Raw genomic sequence first — 17,939 nt, 5'->3', positions numbered from 1 at the left:
ATTATAATCGGCAAAATGTTTTAAAATTTTATCATTATTAAGGCTTTAAAAGGAAATATCAGTGATGCTCTGCAATAATATGAAAGACTAAAGGCACAAACCTGAGATATTAGGAAGAGATTAAAGTGTTTAGGAAAACAGAAACAACTTGTCAAAAACTGCTTTATTAAAGATCTTATATATCACCATTTTTCCTTTAAATTTTTCCAAAAAAAAATCGAAATATTTTCATATCTTTGTTATTTTTGAAAGAATTTTATTGATTTTAAATAGCAAACTTAAACAAATTTTGACTGCATATTTTCAAACATATACATGTAAGTATATTATTTACCGCTAAAACTCCATTTATTTGAAAAAAAGTTGTAAACACAAAAAAAAAAAATGACAATTTAATAAACAAAAAATTATTAAGTAACTTGTAATAAGAATAAATTAAGTGGTTTAATTTGTCAAAAATAAATTGAAAACATTAGACCACCAATACGAGCACCTAAGAAACACTGGCCAAACCCAAAATAGGGTATGACTACATTTTTTACTATTTTCCTAAATTATGTCTTTTTCTTGTTAACAACTTTAATTAAGACATTATCTAATTTATTTATGTAAGTAAGTTACTTCGGAATGTCTAATCGGAAAAAAATTAAACAAACTCAAGTACCAAAAATTCTCTAACAATTAACGATGCCAACAATATTTTACTTTGGCTAAAAGTTAGTCAGACCGCCAACGTTACAGCCAATATGAGCAAATTTATTTGCTGCATGCAGCATGATTGTTCTGATTTTGGTCATGAGACTTAAGAAGTTGCACAAGAAATTGTACATTTGTGTCTTTTTGTTTTTGCCCCAGCAACTATATGTCTGATTTTTTTGAATTTTCCTAATGAATACCTAAAATAGCCAAAAAACACTACAAAAAGTTAAAGAAAAAACGCTAAACTATTGAACAGATGGTTTAAAAGAAGTCGTTTGTGCTGAGGATTATTACCGATTTTAAATTAAATAAAGGAAAATATTTGCTTCTGTGATCTTGTTACAATTTCAAAAATTTTTAAGAAATTAATTATACATTTTACCAATTTTGGTTTATTGCATTCAATTTAAACATAAATATCCATTTTTACCAAATTAAATGTGACAAGAAGTGGCATACAATTATTTATTAATTAATATTTTAATTAAAATGGACATTTGAACCAAATAGTTGTTGTTACAATTAAATACACAAGTAGGCCTGTTTTACGAAAATAAATGACTTTCAATTATTTCAAAACATTTTCATACAAATCACAAACAAAACTGAGAACTGAAGCCAAACAAACATCTATTAATTAATAAATCATTGAATTAGTAATAATTCTAGAAAAAATCTGTAAAAATTAAAATAAAATAAATTTAAAAGTTGTGCAGAATTATTAAAACATGTTTGCATGCTAAAATAATATTTGGTAATTCAACTATCTCAGGCACCTCCATCCTGTCACTAATTGGTGACACATGCAACACTTGGAAATTAAGTGGAAAAAAATTCTGTTAGATTTCAACAGCAAAAAAAAGCAGTTAACAACATTTTGCTAAAAAGCCTGGGAACCATTGATTTTTAACTAAATATAGAATATATTACAAATCAACTTTAGTTAAGGGGAAGTAAGTTAATGGCAATTATAAGAAAATCTAATAGAATGTGTTCAAAAAAAGTGAGGTTAACTTTCCGAATTGTTGGGTTCTAACCGATTCTTAACCATAAAACTGTTGAGTGTTCAAAAATATTTTTTCTAATTTATGTATAAGGATACCTTCCTATTTTTAGAGTTAGTTAAACACTAAATAATATTTAAATGTATTAAATCTTAGATTTTTCAAGAATATCCTTTGTATAATCTTTATTTCTTTCAGAAATACATATTCTGAAGCCATGGCGTTAATGCTATACACGTTTGATTATGACAAACTTTACAAAAATTCCAGAAAGTGTATCAAAATTTCAAAATCAAACTATATCCAAATTTGCAATAATTTCGCATGTTTGTTTGTGTGGAGATATGTATGTGTAACAATATTACATTTTTCTTTTAATCTGGTTGTTTAAATTAAAGTTTTTGGTCTTAGGTTTTTTCCATCTAGATATCTGCATAAACAATATTTCTTTGATTTTACTTAGTAGTATCGGTACACGCTGAAATTTATTCTTTTTTTTCGCAATTCGTTTTTGCTGTATATTTGCTTTAAGATTAAACAAATATTATTTTGCAATAAATTTTATTATATTCAAAATCTATGTTGCTCTAAAAAGATTTAAATAAATATGTAGTTAATGGTTTAAAACTGAGTCCGTTTGTTGCTTTCAGCAAACAAAAAATACAAATGACGTCAGATATTTTAAAAAAAATTTCCCAAGGGGTTTAAAGAAAAATATTAAAATAGAGAAATTGGCAAATCAAAACATGTCTTCGCAAAATGCAATTAAGCAATTAAATTAAAAATTCTGATCATCAGATCACAATTTTAATCTAACCTAACTGAGTTACTGCTTTTGTTTGGTTTTAAAACTCGACTATATTTTTGCCAAATAAATTTTTAATAAATTTTCTTTCAAGAATACGTTCATTGTTTTAAACATTTTTCTAGATCACGTCACAAATGTAGACGATATTTAAATGACCATAAAACATGGTAAAAAACAAACAAAAAAACAAAGTTCAACTAGATTTCTTCTAGTACATCTAGATAAAAATCATTAACAAGTAAATTACATTTTTTTAACATGTATATTTTTTTTACATTATTCTTATTGCCGCTAAATGTCTAACATTTATATCTAGTTTTTTTGTTATGAGTTCTTAAATAAAATTAAAAGATTTTAAATGTTTTCAAATTGAGAGCAATTTGAGAATGTTTGTTTTAAATGTTAAATTTTCCAATGAACATAGCGTGATTTTTTCAGCAGATTTGGCAAATAGAATTAATTTGTTTAAAGAAATTTTGTACATTAGACATGGTATTTAAAAATGAATAATAAATTTCTTCTAAAAAAGGATTTGTAGCAACTTAGAACTTCAAAAATGTTTCATAGTTTATTCGTGTTAAAATAATTAATTGTTATTACGTATTTTTGTTACTAATCCTGATATTCACACTTTAATTTCTAATTCCACAAATATTTCAAATATTTTATTTTACGTTGCAACAGTTGACCGTTAAAACTAAAGTACTGTATAAACTAAATACTATTCCACAATGTTGTTACATTGAGTACTAACATAAAATACCAAAATTTACAACCTTGAGACAGCAAAATAAAAATTACATTTTGTTTGATTTGTTTGCGAAATTACAAATAATAGCAAATTAAATATACAATTAAATATTAAAAAAACTATGCCCAGTCTTAGATCAACGAGATCACGTAAAGAAGAATCTGAAAATATAGAAATCCATGAAAATTTAAGCAGCAAAAAGGAAGAACAAGCCAGCAAGAAATCAACTAACAAAACAACGCGCGCTGGACGTGCTCCTAAAGATACAGGGAGAGTATTGAAAGAAATAAATTGTGTGAAACAAGATAGTACAAAAAGTAGCAACAGTAGAAAAAGCAAAACCAAAATGGTGCACGAAGAAGGTAGTGTCCAAACCCAGGCTAAACCTAGAGAAACCACAGAAGGTGAATTAAGTAAAACTGTAGGCGATAAAGAAATTGAGCAGCCAGTAATAGTAAATGAACCCATGGATGTAGCAGAAACAATGAAAGATGATGACGAATGTTCACCCATTAAAAAACAAAAAATGAATGAAAAGGAGCAGGTCGATGATGATGATAATGATAACGAAAGCGAGGAAACAGAGGGAAATGTGGAACAAGAGCAAAATAAACAGCGATTGGAAAAGGTAAATGAAACTGAACAAGATTCAGTAAAGGACAAGGCAATCGTAAATACTTCCTCTAAAAACAAAAGTATATCCTTAAAATCACAAACTAATACCTCAAAAGAGCCAGAAGAGACTGCTTCCACTGGCAGTAACTTACCCAAACAATTGCTAACTGTTATCTCCAACTTATACTTGAATGTGGGCGAACGTTTACATCTAGACTTTCCTCCAAGATGCCTAGATGATTTAGCTTTTTGTCATCGCCATCATTATCGTTCGGAACTGCCAGATGCTCCAGCGCCCTCACAGGCTCACAGCTTACGTAGTGCACTGCAACATTATCGTTATGTGCTATTTATTAACACCACTACCGATATGTGCCATCGTGGTGAGTTTCCCGGCAAGGGAGTTTTTACTAAAGTAATGGAACTAGTTTTGGTAAGTAATTAAAGCATTTAAATTATTTTAAATTACATTTATGACATTTTCGTATCCCCCTTAGAGCATTAACTATTCTACTAAACATCCCAATGTCAATATTCCCATATTTCAACAAGCTTATCACAAGTCTATTGCATTATTTTCTATGATTGTGCGAACCTTTCCTCCCTGTTGGCATAAATTGCGTCCTTACTATGTCGGCTTTTTGGAATGCGGTCTAGATCCTACAAAACTGAAAAATAATAAAGAAGAACCTCTTTCTAAATCAGCAAAAATATTTGATATACTACTGGACTTACTGGAAGAGGCATTAAAGAACTCTAAAGAAGAAGACATAAAAACATCAAAAAGTGAAACATTGAAATTCCCCCAGAACCCCAATACAGATGCTACATCACCACTGCCCTGCACTGAGTTAAGTATGTGCAGTGAATATTGGAATCAGAATGAGTACGAGGAAAAAGAAAGGGAAAAACAAACATTCGATGCTTTGCCGATGGATCAGAAATTAGAGAGGATTTTTATGGCTCTAAGATTGTTACTGCAGATATTGGAGAATGATTTGGCCATGTGGATGTTGCATCACAATAAAAAGACCAAAGAATGGATATTTTGTGCAGAAAATAGACCACTAATAGTTGTACTTTGTGATTTAACGCAATACACTAGAATGACCCGAGTGGCAAGAAGAATTTTCAGTGTTTACAGTGAGGCAGCCGCTAAGGGATTGTGTAAGAAACGTTTAAAAGTTTTAGAGGTAAATTTCATTGTAATCTACCTTCACAGAAATCTTATTTACAAGTTTTATTTGTTTTAGCGTTTTATATCCTTATTAATGGTGGCCAGCAATACTGCTGATATGGAAAATACCGCCATCGGTGTTAAGTATCCCTTCTTGGGTGATCAAACTAAGACTTTAATAGAAGAATTCTTTAAAATCTTTAAAGGTTTTTTATAATATTTTAAAAGTTAATGAATCAAAATTTTAATTGCTTACAAATTTCAGCACACAATCGTGAAAAAATTTCCAAGTATATGGAAACTATAGAACTTTTGCGTATACCCTACGTTCGCTATGAATTCATCGACAACGTTTTAATAATGTTTCAATTCACAAATACCGAACCTTTAACACCGCAAAAGATAGCTTTGGATATAGCTAAAAAACGTTGGCTCAAATATAAACCAGAGTCTGAACTCACTACACTCGATGAGGACATTTCACGAGAACAGTATTTACACTTGCTACTAGATGCCTTGCGCATGTACTGCGAATTTCATGGCTCAAAAACATTTCTACATGTAATCACTGATATTAAGGAAATATCACCTCTTACCACCACTAATGATTCGGTACATCGTTGGCCAACACATGGCAGTGGTGTGTTGGTTCTCAACAAAATGGCTAATGATATTGTTCTTTTGGAAACTAAACTCAAGATGACCGTTAGAATGTCAAAGCCCAAAGTAGATTTACCTTTGGCCGATATATGCATTGATGAGGCTATTATTTTAAAATATCGTACTGATTTGAAATTCATTGTTAGTTTACAAAATGTTGTGCTTAAACAAAAGGAAACATATCCCGATGTGGATTTTACCGCATGGCTGGAATTTCTTAATGAATTTGCTCCAAAAAAGTTGTCGAAAGAAGAGACAAACTGAGATATTTTATAGAGGAATCTAAAATTAATTAAATATATTTTTTATTTTCTATTTTTTAACTGTAATTATTTGTGAAGTCCAGTGTTTTTCTTTTTTCAGTTTACCTTTTAATAAATACATATTTATACTTATTAATATTAATTTTTGCATTTTTATTTTATAATTAAAGGAATGTAGAAGATAAGATAAGATAAACGCAAGCAATATAGTGGGTTCAATTTTAATAAAGAGAAGAATATCCTTTGAAATAAAAACTTCAATCGTTTAAGTACTTTTTTATAATTGCCATCATCACTATAGAATTTTATTCAACAATTTCTTTTATTTTATTATTATTATTAATTTATAATATTCGTTTGATATTTTTGAGTTTTTATACCTTCCTTCAAAAGGTACAGTTTCTTGATTTTTAATTGTTTTTTGTTTTAATCATCACTAACAAAATATAATCATTATTATAGATACATACCATACATTAAATAAATAAATATATATACTTATACAATTATAATATTATTACAATAATATATTTATATGTATTTCGTAATAATGTATAATAATAATAAGTTATATCATTAATATTATAATTCATTCTTACATACATACAAATACGAGAGTTTAGTTTACATATAAACATTTTATTTTTATGGTTGTCTGTTTTGTTGTATATAAGTATGTATGTAAATAATTTTATTTAATTATGTTTTAGTTTTAATCCTGCTTATATTAAGTGATTATTATTTGAATTTTTCTTTTACCTGTTTTTTATTTTAATTTTTTTCACATTTATACAGCAAAAACTACATTTACGTATGTTTTTTTGTAGGTGTTTGTTTAAAAGTTCACACGGTTGTTGTTTTAAATTTCGTTTTTGTAAATTTTAAATATTTGTTTTTCTTGTAAATGCTTAATTACTAATCTCACTACGTGTTTTTTGTATTTAAATACCTCTTTTTTTAATACAAAAAAATCTATAGAAAATGTTGGATTTTTCCTTTTTTGTCTTCTTTAACTACAAAAATAAATACATTTATAACAATTTTTATTTTGTAATTTTTTTAGGTTTTTGTATAAAAGAAATCAAAGAAAAATCTAAAAAAAATGCCAAAAGCAGTTTCAACATTTAAATGGCCCTGTAATATTTGTTTTTGTTTTTATTATTTTTTATATGTATAAAAATGTGCTTAATTTTCTGTTTAGAACTGAAATTAATTAGTTTAGCTTTATTTGATTGCAAATAATGTTTGTTCTGGATTTGAAAACCAAAGGCAATTTAGTTTAACTAACATGCTGATTTAAAACGTCTAAAATGTTTATATTTTTTTTAGTAAAATAAACCCTAAATAGTTTAATACTTAATTTTAAATTATTGTTTTAGTTTTGAACAAATTCTAGTTCTTAAAACGATTCGAGTCAGTCCTATTCCATGAATTTCTAGAAGTATAAACTAAGAGAACTTGAATTATCAGATTCACACAAGAATGTATCGACTTATAGATATTTTTCTCAAAACGGGGGCTTGTTAAAACATGATTTGCAAAATTTCTGTCCCAGTTTCAAGTGTTGCAAAAATAAAATGGTTACTTGCTTGAAATAAGCTCAAGTGGGATAAGTTATCGTTTCATGCATGTTAATATTCGGATCTTATAAACTACAATAACATATTTGTTAGACTTACTACATCTGCCAGATTAGTTTACTAGCAATTGTGACTCACTTTTATTTAATAAAGGAAAATTTCAGTTGAAAAAAACAAATCCACAACAAAATCTTTAATGCCTTTGAATTAAATTATATTTTTTTATATAAATAAGCATTTGTTTATTAATGTTTCTCATTTAAATGTTACTAAGTTATTGAATATGTTTTCTTTAGTTTAAATTGTTTTAAATATTCCTGTAGTTTTTATTTGTTATTATTTTTATGTTTATCTATGTATATATATATATGTATTGTATATATATTTTATTTACTGAACAACACTTATATTTTGTTTTTTTTTATTTAATATAATTTAATATCTTGTTTTTATTTCTTTCTATAATTCGTATACATTGAGTTAGAATTTTAGATATTTTTCATTCTAAAACTCAAAGTAAATTAAACATGTTTCAAAATTTTATAAATAATTATAACTATTTATTTTTTTAATATCTATTAAAATTATTTAAAAAGAGAAATTATCAAGTAATAAATACAAAAAATAAAACATTGCAGGAAATCAAACACCTAAATTTGTTTTAGGAACTATTTTCAATGATATTTGTGGCACACGTTAAAAAAGGAAAAAAAGAAAATTGAAAAAAAACAGCCAAAAATTTTCATTATGAGGAGTAATTTGAAAATCGAAATGAATTACTACTAATTCAAATTAATCGCAAATTTCCTTCTGTAGATTATGGAATTTTCCTAACAATTCTTTTTAAAAAGAATCTTCAAAATAAAAATTACTAAAATTCGATAAGAAAACTTATAAATGATCATATTTGAATTTGTATACTTTACAGAAGGCGTTTTACCTATTATTTTTCAATAAATATCCTATAATCACTTGAAAAGTTTGGCTATTGAAAATTAAAATGTTTGTTTTCGTAAGTTTTAAATAAATCAATAGTAGTAGTATTTATTTTAAATAAAAATAATATAAAATAGATTCTGAATAACTTAAGTATCATATGAAATTTGTCTAACAATTATATTACATTATAGGTATTTTTTTGTTTTAGTTTTTTATTTTCTTATCTCAATAAAGGATGTTTTGTTTGTAATTGGTTTCCTTGTTTATTTTTTAAAAGAAAGCAAGAAAAAAATGGTTTAAAATCTATAACAATTTACAACTAATTAAATTCATAATTATAAATTTAAAGTAAAATAATAATAGGGTCATTTCTTCTTAATTGAACATTACTTTTTGAGACTGGCTCAAATTACGGCATTCAATGTGGATGGAAATCTGAAGATTTCGATCGTTATCAGATGTAATAATTTAAACCAGTTATTTGAAAACCCTATTTAATGAAAACTTACATCAAAGTAATAATTTCAATGAGTTAAGTAATTAATAATAAATGGAAAAAAATACTTTTTTTAATTTACATTATAATTCAAAGAAGAAAAAAATAAATTTACAAGTGCAGTAGGGCATTAACTCAATATTTTTCAACTTTTTAACTGAATTAATAAGTAATTCAGTTTTAGTATTTTTTATTATTATAAATTAAACAAAAACTAAAAATATAAAGGTAATAATTATTTGGAATTAAACTAAATTACAAATCTGACTATATAAATATTGTTTTCTTTTAAGGAGTTTCTGTCCATAAACCAAAAAGAAAAAAAATATGTATTAAACTCTTAATAATGTTGGTTTTGTTTTCTTAAATTATTAACAACTAAAAGTTTTAATTTAACAGTTTCTTAATACATAAATATTAAGAATCGATTAAATAAACACTTAAAACTAAATTATCTTAAAATGAAAATCAAAAATGTTATTATTTGTATTTTGTGTGTAATTGTTTTTGTTGTAAAATTCGATTCGAGAAAAATATAAAATTTGTTTTTTAAACCTTCGATAAATGAATATGAATACGATCATTTCTACAAATGAGTCTTTGTTTCATTAAAGCAATATTATTTACAATCTTTAACACTGCGTTCATTTGTTGTTTTATTAGCATATTTTACAATTTAATTACAAATTGAGTAAAGGCTGCAAAGTCATTGGCGTAATTTGACAAATGTTTGAAATATTGTAATTAATTCAATTTTTTCTTTGTAACAATATCATATTTTTCCTAAAATCGAATACCTCTTTAAACTAATTGTATATTTTTAATGCAAATTTAATATTATCTAATAATTAAATATATTTACAAGTAGAAAAAGATTTAAATAAAAACTTCATTTAGTTTTAATTTAATTTAAAATTTTAACTGTATTATTTAATTGAATCCAATATGTCGCATTTACTGGGGATTGTTGACAAAATTTAAAATAACATTTTTCATCGTAAACCTGCACAAGTGTTCAAGGAATGACGGCCCACAGAAACTCATATACAAAAAACCAAAGAAATATTATATTTTTCCTAAAAAAAACAACTTTTGTTCGTAATAGAATTCTGATATTCAGATATCATAAGTTTTTTAATATTCCTTTTCTAAATTGCGAGTGGAATCAAACCCGAAATAAAATGTCGAAAGAAGTAATTTGCACCTCTATTCTGAATTTAATTTCGAATCGAAATTTTCTTCTTTTGACAATTTTGATATTCTGCATTTCAATTCGACGCTCCCTCCGTCACTAAAGAATGCATTGAGAAAAAATGGAATTGTTACTTCTTCATCCATCCATTTTTTGTTTAAATACCATTTTTCGATCGTTGCAGAAGCGTTATCGAAATGCAGAATAGGGGGGTCTAATTCAAAAAAAAAAAAAAAAATAAATGTTGAGACATAACTGTATTTTTTTCAATTAGTTTTCTATACAATTTTATTTCTTCTTTTTTATGATTTAAAGAAAATCTATTAAATACAATTTAAATTAAAATATTCAAATCAAGTTTCATATTTAAATTTAGAATATATTTGTAATTTTATTTTTGTTTTATAGAAAATTTTAAAAACAACTAATTTAATGAGAAAAAATAACCATGGAGAAAAATAAAAATAATAAAATGGAAATCGACAGATTTAAATCCATAACAAATTACAAATCTTGTTTGTTTATTATTTTTTTTACAAAATTTTAAAATATTTAACTAAAAATAAGTGTATTAATTGTTTCAACAGTGTTTAAAAGAAACTAAGTCAAATGGTTTAATAAATTTATTTAAAAAAAGAAGAAAATAAGGAGGAATAAATATTTAAAGTCTACTTGTAAATATTTGTTTCTTTTTTATTTTGTGTTCAATAATAATATTTTATCAGTTTTATGTTTTTCTCTCTTTTGTTTTTTTGTAAAAATAAAATACAAATTTTTGAAATTTGTTTAACAAACATAATTATTTTTAAAATAATAGTAGTTTTTTGTTTTGTTTTTGTTTTCAAAATTGACTAAAACAAGTAAATAATAAACTAAAAATATATATTAGAATTAAACAACTTTATTACCTAAAAGAAAAAAAATATGTGTTAAAAAATTGTTGTTTTGTGGTTGATTTGTTTTGTTTTATTTTTTTATTTTGTAGTTAGCACTAGAGTTGTTTTGTAGTATTTAGCAGTAGTTTGTAGTTTTTGTGTTTTGTTTGATAGGATTCATATGTTTTTTACTTTTGTTTTTTATATTTATTTATTTATTTATTTATATTATTATAATTATATTTATTGAGTTTTCTATGAATTATATTTTGTTTAAATTAAAATTATTATTAGAGGAGATGGTTGGTTGCCTGGTTTCCGGGGGTTTTTTTTCAATATTAACAAACATTAGCAGTTTTTATAATCATTCATTATACGTTTTTTAATGCAAAAATAACAATTACACATCCATTGTCTTTTTTAGTTTCCTCTGCATTTATTTAACAACAATGTTATCAGTAGTTTTTTAGGGTTTTCTTTTGTATATTCTTTAACAACAAACATCAATTATTTCGTTTTTCATTTATAATATTCTGATGATCATAGTATAACAACAACTAACAATATTTATTATATTTTTTGTTTTATTTTGTGACAACAATATTTCAAACAATAATAATATAAATTCTCCTTTTCCTTAAGTATTTTTTTAAAAATAGTTAATATTTGTAGATTTCCTTTCCTTTATAAGTACATTTACACGGAGATTTATCATTTTATTTTTTTATAATTGGATGAGCCCTTGGTTTCTTTTGGTTGGTGGTTTGCGTGTGTGCAAGAAAGTCGTTTCATAGAGGACAATAAATTGCTGTTAGTGTTTGTAAATAGATGTAGATGGAACAAAATCGATTTTTTTTTCGATTAATGAGATAGATTCTCAGCCATATTTTTCAAATTAAAGAGGATTTCCTTTTATTTATTTTTAAATTTTCAAAGCTTCGCGCACTTATTTTCAATAAAATCAGATTTAATTAGGCTGTGCAAAATATCTTCCCACATTCTAAGACACATTTATTTTCATTAAAACTTGATTAAATATACTCTGACAAATATTTTATATTTTTTGAAAATATTTATATATAAATATTGAAAGAAGTATTTACTATAGTAAATACTTCTTTCAATATTTGTAATTTAATGGTGAAAAAGGTGAGCCTGCCATAGGGACAAATTTAAGAAGGTACAAAAAAAAACATTCTTAGCAAAAATTTTAAAACTCTGTTGTTTGTTATTAAAGCTGTTATAAGTTCGACTTAGTTTGAAAGGTTTTGAATTTTTTAATGTTTAACTTTCCTATTAATCACTCCTTTGCTCTGAAAAACATTGTGAGATTTTTTCAGTAATTTGTTTTTTTTTTTTTTTTTAATAAATTTCCTTATTTAATTTAAAAACAATATTTTTTATTAACATTCGCTGTGAGACATTCATTAATCTCTCGACAATTTGACAATATTCTACTCTACATCTATTTAAGCCAAAAATTAATAATTAATTACAAAGTCAATTCCAAATTTTCATAGGATAAATGACTATTTTATGCTTACACACACGTACACTTGCATATGTTTTTGTGTTTCCTTTTTTTCTCTTCTGTTTTTTATCATTTAGTTTTCAATCATTGAGCACATATTCCAATAGTGTCTCATAGTCGGGGACTCATCCTTCGTTCGCATTATTTGTGTGCGTCGTTGAGTTATTGTTGCTAGTGTTGCTATTTGGATTATTGGTGTTGTTGTATTCATTAGCATTGGGCGATGGTTCCATCTTTATTACGCCCAAATGGGGTGTATGTATTCGCAATTGATGTTGAAGGAAATGCGTATTGCCCGCAGCACCTGGAGCGGGATGTAAACGTCCGACTACAACACCGCCCATGGTAACGAAATTACCATCGGCCGTCAAGTGACCACCCACCAATTGGGCGGCATTTAATGAACTTAATTCGAGTGTTTGAGCAGCTGTTGCGATGTTGGAAAAAGCTTCAAGATTGGACGGTGTTGTTGTGGCTGAGCCATTAGTGGTTTGTTGTTGCTGCTGCTGTTGTTGTTGGTTTTGTTGCTGCTGTTGTTGTTGTTGTGTTGTTGCTATTATTGTTGTATTGTTGTTTTGTAACTGTTGCTGATGTTGTGCTAGAGTGGAGGTAATAATTTGACGATGTTGTGGTTGGTGCTGCTGCTGTTGTTGTTGAGCGATTAATTGTTGTTGTTGCTGTTGATGCTGCTGCTGTTGTTGTTGTGAATGATTTTGCTGATGATGTTGTTGTTGTTGCTGTTGAAGTCCATTATTGGAGCCCCCAGTTGCAACCACCATCATGTCCTCTAGTCACCCTTCCTCCTCCTCAGTTTTAATCTTTACGGGCACGTAGACTTTGTCCATAACATGGATTTTTATGTGATTATTAAGAGTACTAGATTGACGGAATTGTTTTTTACAAACGGCACATTCAAAAGGTTTTTCGCCTAAAAGAATAGAATGAAGACAAATTTAGTTATAATTTCAATAAAAAAAAAACAGTAGCCACTACTTCGGATATGCAGAATCATATGTACAATTCTCCTTCAATATATCATAATATATTGAATTTAAAAATTAAATTAAAAAATGTTTTTAATTTTAATTCCAATTTTGCTAAAATCTAAAGCATTTACTAATTTCTTGAAGTTAATTTTCTTTTCAAGTCTTTTCGCTTTTCTGGTAAAGTTTAAATTAAACGAATTTGTTTTTTAATAAAAATAGATTTATTTCAACACTCACCTGTATGAATTTTCAAATGATTTGTTAATGTACTCAATTGACGAAAATGTTTCGGACAATAGGTACAATTAAATGGCTTCTCACCGGTATGTATTTTCAAGTGATTAGTCAAAGTGGACGATTGACGAAAGGTTTTATCACAAACATTACATTTGTACGGCTTTTCTCCAGTATGGATTTTTACATGATTCGTGAGAGTACTCAATTGGCGGAATCGTCTTTCGCAGACATTACACTGAAATGGTTTTTCGGGGGCAGGTCCACCCGATGCCGACGTTGAGTTGCCATTGTGGCCATTAGTCAAGACGGTAGCATCGCGGGCTATAAAGTGTTGTTCGGATAGAGCAGGACTGTGTGCAGCAGTGGCCACTAGATGAGCCAAAGGATGTTGCTGCAATATGGCATGATGATGGGCCAGAGCACTGCCCGGTGGTGGGGCATTACCGCCACCCTGTTCGGCAGCAGCTGCTTGAGCGGCCGCCGCTTGTGCTGCAGCCATAGCGGCAGCCTGAGCTGCGGCATGAGCCTCTGCTGTCACGCCTGCCAAATGCATAAACGGTATTGGAATCTCAGTTGGTGTTGGGGCTGAGGAACCGTGTTGCTGTTGTTGATGTTGGTGACCATTGTTAGCAACACCAGCAGCGCCACCGCCGCCTCCACTGCCATTACTCGATCCCCCATTTGTACTTTCATTGTTATTGTTGTTATTATTGTTATTATTATTATTGTTGTTATTATGATTAGGCGAAGATGATACGATTACAATTTCACAGTTTGGCATGGCTGCTGCCGCTGCTGCAGCAGCATGAGCATGTTGCAGACTTTTTATATGCATTCTAAGAATGCCTTAATGTGTATATTTTATATATGTATTAAAAAAGTATATGTAGCGAAATTAGAACTTTAAAAATTCCAAAATAAACAATTCCCCAGTCGGGTGATAGATAACAACTTGATCAAAAACTTTAAAAGTATGATCTCGTTAGATTATTGTTGAATTGAGTGTTGGTTTTCTTTTTTAATTTTATTAAAAAATAATCTTTTCTTATTTTATCACGTATTTAGGAAAATGTAGCCATTAGTAGGATAAGTAGTATCGTTGATGTTATTTATATCACACCTGTAAAAAATAAAACGATTAATTAAATTAAAATTTAAATAATCTTCAAAAATAATTCTAAAAACAAAACAAAATTTTGGTTCATATCTAAAGTTAAAATGTTTTTTTGTGTATTTGCTTTTCATCTTTTATACCTACTTAGAACTACTTAATAAACTATTGCTCGAATATTTTATAAGTTGTTTACGATTAGCTGTTTCTGTATATTGCCCCAAAATTAATATGATTTTATTGTTACACAACTTGCAACTATAAAATATTATGACCACCACCGATCTTGTATTCCTAAATGTGTAGTACTTTCATAAAAATTGTTTGTTGGGTATTTATTTTTTACTACCCTATAAAAACAACTGTGTATGAAAAAAAAACACGTTTTTTTGTTGTTGGTCCCTCTCTTTCTGTTGTAAAGAAGAGCATACACTTTTTGACATTTCAAGATTTTCACTCTACCCGCGCTCTGTCACTCTCTCTCCCGCTTATTGTCTTCTTCACACACAAACACACATTTTTCTTATTGGAATTTATGCAAAAATACTTTTTTAAATTGAAGAAAATTCCAAGAAATTAAAAGAAAATAAACATCAAATGCAACAAAATTTAAAATATAATTGATAAATAACACACACTTTACACTACATAATGATCTCTTCTGTCTAGCGTCTAGACTTAATGAAAGGTTATTTTGCTATATTTTATGTTCTCGTTACAAATTCAAGGCAAACGTTTTTTAAATCAGCTGGCGCGACCATGTGTCTGGCTAGACATTAAAATAAAAAATAACTGATAACAATTTAAAGAAAACTTTTTCTTAACAAAAATAAAACGATTTTATTTTTTATATTAAGGGTTAAGAAAATTTTCTTTTAGTTTTACCAATTTATTATTTAAACAATTATGCCAACGTGTTTGTTTCTTTTTTTGTCTTGTTTTCTTACAGCCACCAGTTGTGTGTTGAATATGAAAACTGACTTTCTCCCTCCCTGTTGACCCCCTCAAGAGTCGATAACAACCAACCACTTGACAAGTATTTTTGAGTTAAACACGAGCCGATCGAAATGTATTTTTTGGCTTTTTTCATGCTACTCACACTATTTCTTACGTGCGTTACACGGAAAGGTTGCCAACTCTATACACAATTCAAAAACTGATAGTTTCTCGAACGAAAAAGCGCTACAATGATATCGTAATAGCGTTCCTTATCAAATATTATAATTTTACTATTTTTACATGAAAATTGGAGAAACTATTTTTACTTGTATTATTTGCATATTAACGTTAAATCACCAAAAAACCTCACACCATTCTTTTCTTTTAATGAAATCATTTTAAAAAAATGTTAGCCTTTGTATAATGTAGCTTTCAGAAAAAAACTTAAATTAATTACATTATATAAATAATCGCTTAACCTGTTTAATAAAAACAGCTAATTTGACAATATTGCTTACATGTGTTCGTTAATATACATTTTTATTCAAAAGTGGGGTTTTATTATAAACTTGTCAATAATACTACCAAAAAACCAAATGGAACACTCAGTCAGTCGAACTACTCTCTCTGCAAATGTGATTGTACAAAATACGAAAAATTGAGTTTGCTTTCCACATTGTTCGACTGATTGAATATTGGTAATGATTTCAAAAATATTTATTCAATATTTAAAGTAGCGAAAGTTTCTTCTTGTAGGGACAAAATCGTAAAAGAAAACAGCATGACATGAAGGGTTAAAATAAATCGTTGGAAAATGTTAACAATTTTCTTGTTAATCATTTTTTTGCTGTCTTTTAATTAATACGATAAACAAGATTTACCACTTTTAAGTCCACATATTTTTGAACACAATAACAAACGGTACCAACCATGCAGCCAACCGTCTGTCTCTCTGTCAGTCACACCGATATGCTTGTTTTGTTAGTTCTTCCGTGTTTTTTTCTCTTCATGAACTAGTCAGTACAAACGTAAAGAAAAAATCACTTGAATTTTTCCATAACAGAAACACAACACACACATATCAAATTTTGAGGTTAGACTTTTCCTTCGTGCTTTTACTTTTAGACAATTGATAATTTTGGCTATAATTACGTTTTTCTAAAATGAAATTTCTTTAGGAGTTTTGATTTTGCCCATAACGTTTCATTAAACTTCTTTTTCTGTCAACGATTACGAAAAAATGTCACGTCACACCCGTTGCAAATATTTTCACTTTTTTCAATTCTTCCACACAGCAGCAGACACATTCGCTTACACACACGGAGACACAACAAACACACACATTTTTCACATTTCATTCATTTGCACGTTTGTTTCAACTTTGACCTACCTTACCACCTTTTTTTGCGAGGCCGTTCCACTAGTTTTTCTTTTAGATTTCAACTGAATATGAAGAAAAACTAGCCGTTTCCGTTGGAATATTTTTTCAGGAATTAGTCAAGAGTTATTTGATTATTTTGTGGCATATCTCTGCATTTTTGTTTTAAATTCGTTTTAAACACCTTCGTTTTTTTTCTTGCAGTGATTACATTCCTTTGGTAATCTTTTCACCCAGCGCTTATCCTTTAGCGCGTTGTTTTCTTTAACTTTCCATTTAATATTTGTTACAAACCGTAAGTTTCGTTTTATAAAAAATATATGTAAATTATTTTTAAATTGTTGAGGTCGGTTAAGAAAAAAGTGTATTTGCTTTTTTTGGTTGTAGCAAAAATAAAAAGAAGAAAAAGTTACAAAAAATACTTTTTTGTCGTATTCCTATTCTCGCGAACACACAATTCTTCTTTTCTTTTTTTGACAGTTGTCTGTCTCGTATGCTTCATTCCAAATGCATAGTTGCATTAAAAGGTAGTATTGGTAAAAGGAAATAAGAAAATAAGAGTTGCCAAGCTTCGAAGAGATGGATAGTTCAATGTTGTATTTGTAAAACTAAGCATACACTGAAAAAATATATATAACTTGTTACTTTCGCATTGACAAAAATATCGAAATATATATAAAAGACTTGTTTACAACTGG

General features: G+C 27.6%; 2 protein-coding genes across 8 annotated transcripts; one reads left to right on the top strand and one right to left on the bottom strand.

Annotated features, from left to right (window-relative positions):
• The first annotated feature begins 3,289 nt into the window (after window positions 1-3,289).
• Window positions 3,290-6,114, top strand: LOC119608390. The gene is made up of 4 exons (XM_037962795.1): window positions 3,290-4,310; window positions 4,375-5,070; window positions 5,131-5,260; window positions 5,320-6,114. Exons 1-4 carry the CDS (start codon window positions 3,384-3,386, stop codon window positions 5,976-5,978), a joined length of 2,412 nt encoding a protein of 803 aa, XP_037818723.1. The 5' UTR covers window positions 3,290-3,383; the 3' UTR covers window positions 5,979-6,114.
• Window positions 6,115-11,475: 5,361 nt separating this feature from the next.
• On the bottom strand, window positions 11,476-17,741 carry LOC119608570 (adult enhancer factor 1). 7 transcript variants are annotated; one of them, XM_037963038.1, is made up of 3 exons: window positions 17,254-17,741; window positions 13,814-14,933; window positions 11,476-13,518 (listed from the first exon to the last, which is right to left on the bottom strand). In XM_037963038.1, exons 2-3 carry the CDS (start codon window positions 14,646-14,648, stop codon window positions 13,382-13,384), a joined length of 972 nt encoding a protein of 323 aa, XP_037818966.1. In that variant the 5' UTR covers window positions 14,649-14,933; window positions 17,254-17,741; the 3' UTR covers window positions 11,476-13,381. The 7 variants fall into 7 exon arrangements, with proteins under 7 accessions (XP_037818966.1, XP_037818989.1, XP_037818991.1 ...); XM_037963061.1 differs by lacking the exon at window positions 17,254-17,741 and adding an exon at window positions 17,016-17,219; XM_037963063.1 differs by lacking the exon at window positions 17,254-17,741 and adding an exon at window positions 16,745-16,974.
• Between the last annotated feature and the right edge of the window lie 198 nt (window positions 17,742-17,939).

Source organism: Lucilia sericata, unplaced genomic scaffold (genome assembly GCF_015586225.1).
Source record: "Lucilia sericata isolate MDLA Ls3-8-SP2 unplaced genomic scaffold, ASM1558622v1 Contig000021F_arrow, whole genome shotgun sequence".
NCBI lineage: Eukaryota > Metazoa > Arthropoda > Insecta > Diptera > Calliphoridae > Lucilia > Lucilia sericata.
The sequence above is the reverse complement of the archived record's forward strand: the minus strand, read 5'-3'. Positions and strand labels throughout refer to the sequence as shown.

Coding starts and splice junctions, on each gene's coding strand:
- LOC119608390 (XM_037962795.1), top strand. CDS start 3,384: ATGCCCAGTCTTAGATCAACGAGATCACGTAAAGAAGAATCTGAAAAT. Junction 4,311..4,374: donor AAGTAATGGAACTAGTTTTG/GTAAGTAATTAA, acceptor TATCCCCCTTAG/AGCATTAACTATTCTACTAA. Junction 5,261..5,319: donor ATTCTTTAAAATCTTTAAAG/GTTTTTTATAAT, acceptor TACAAATTTCAG/CACACAATCGTGAAAAAATT.
- LOC119608570 (XM_037963038.1), bottom strand. CDS start 14,648: ATGCATATAAAAAGTCTGCAACATGCTCATGCTGCTGCAGCAGCGGCA. Junction 13,519..13,813: donor TCATTTGAAAATTCATACAG/GTGAGTGTTGAA, acceptor CTATTCTTTTAG/GCGAAAAACCTTTTGAATGT.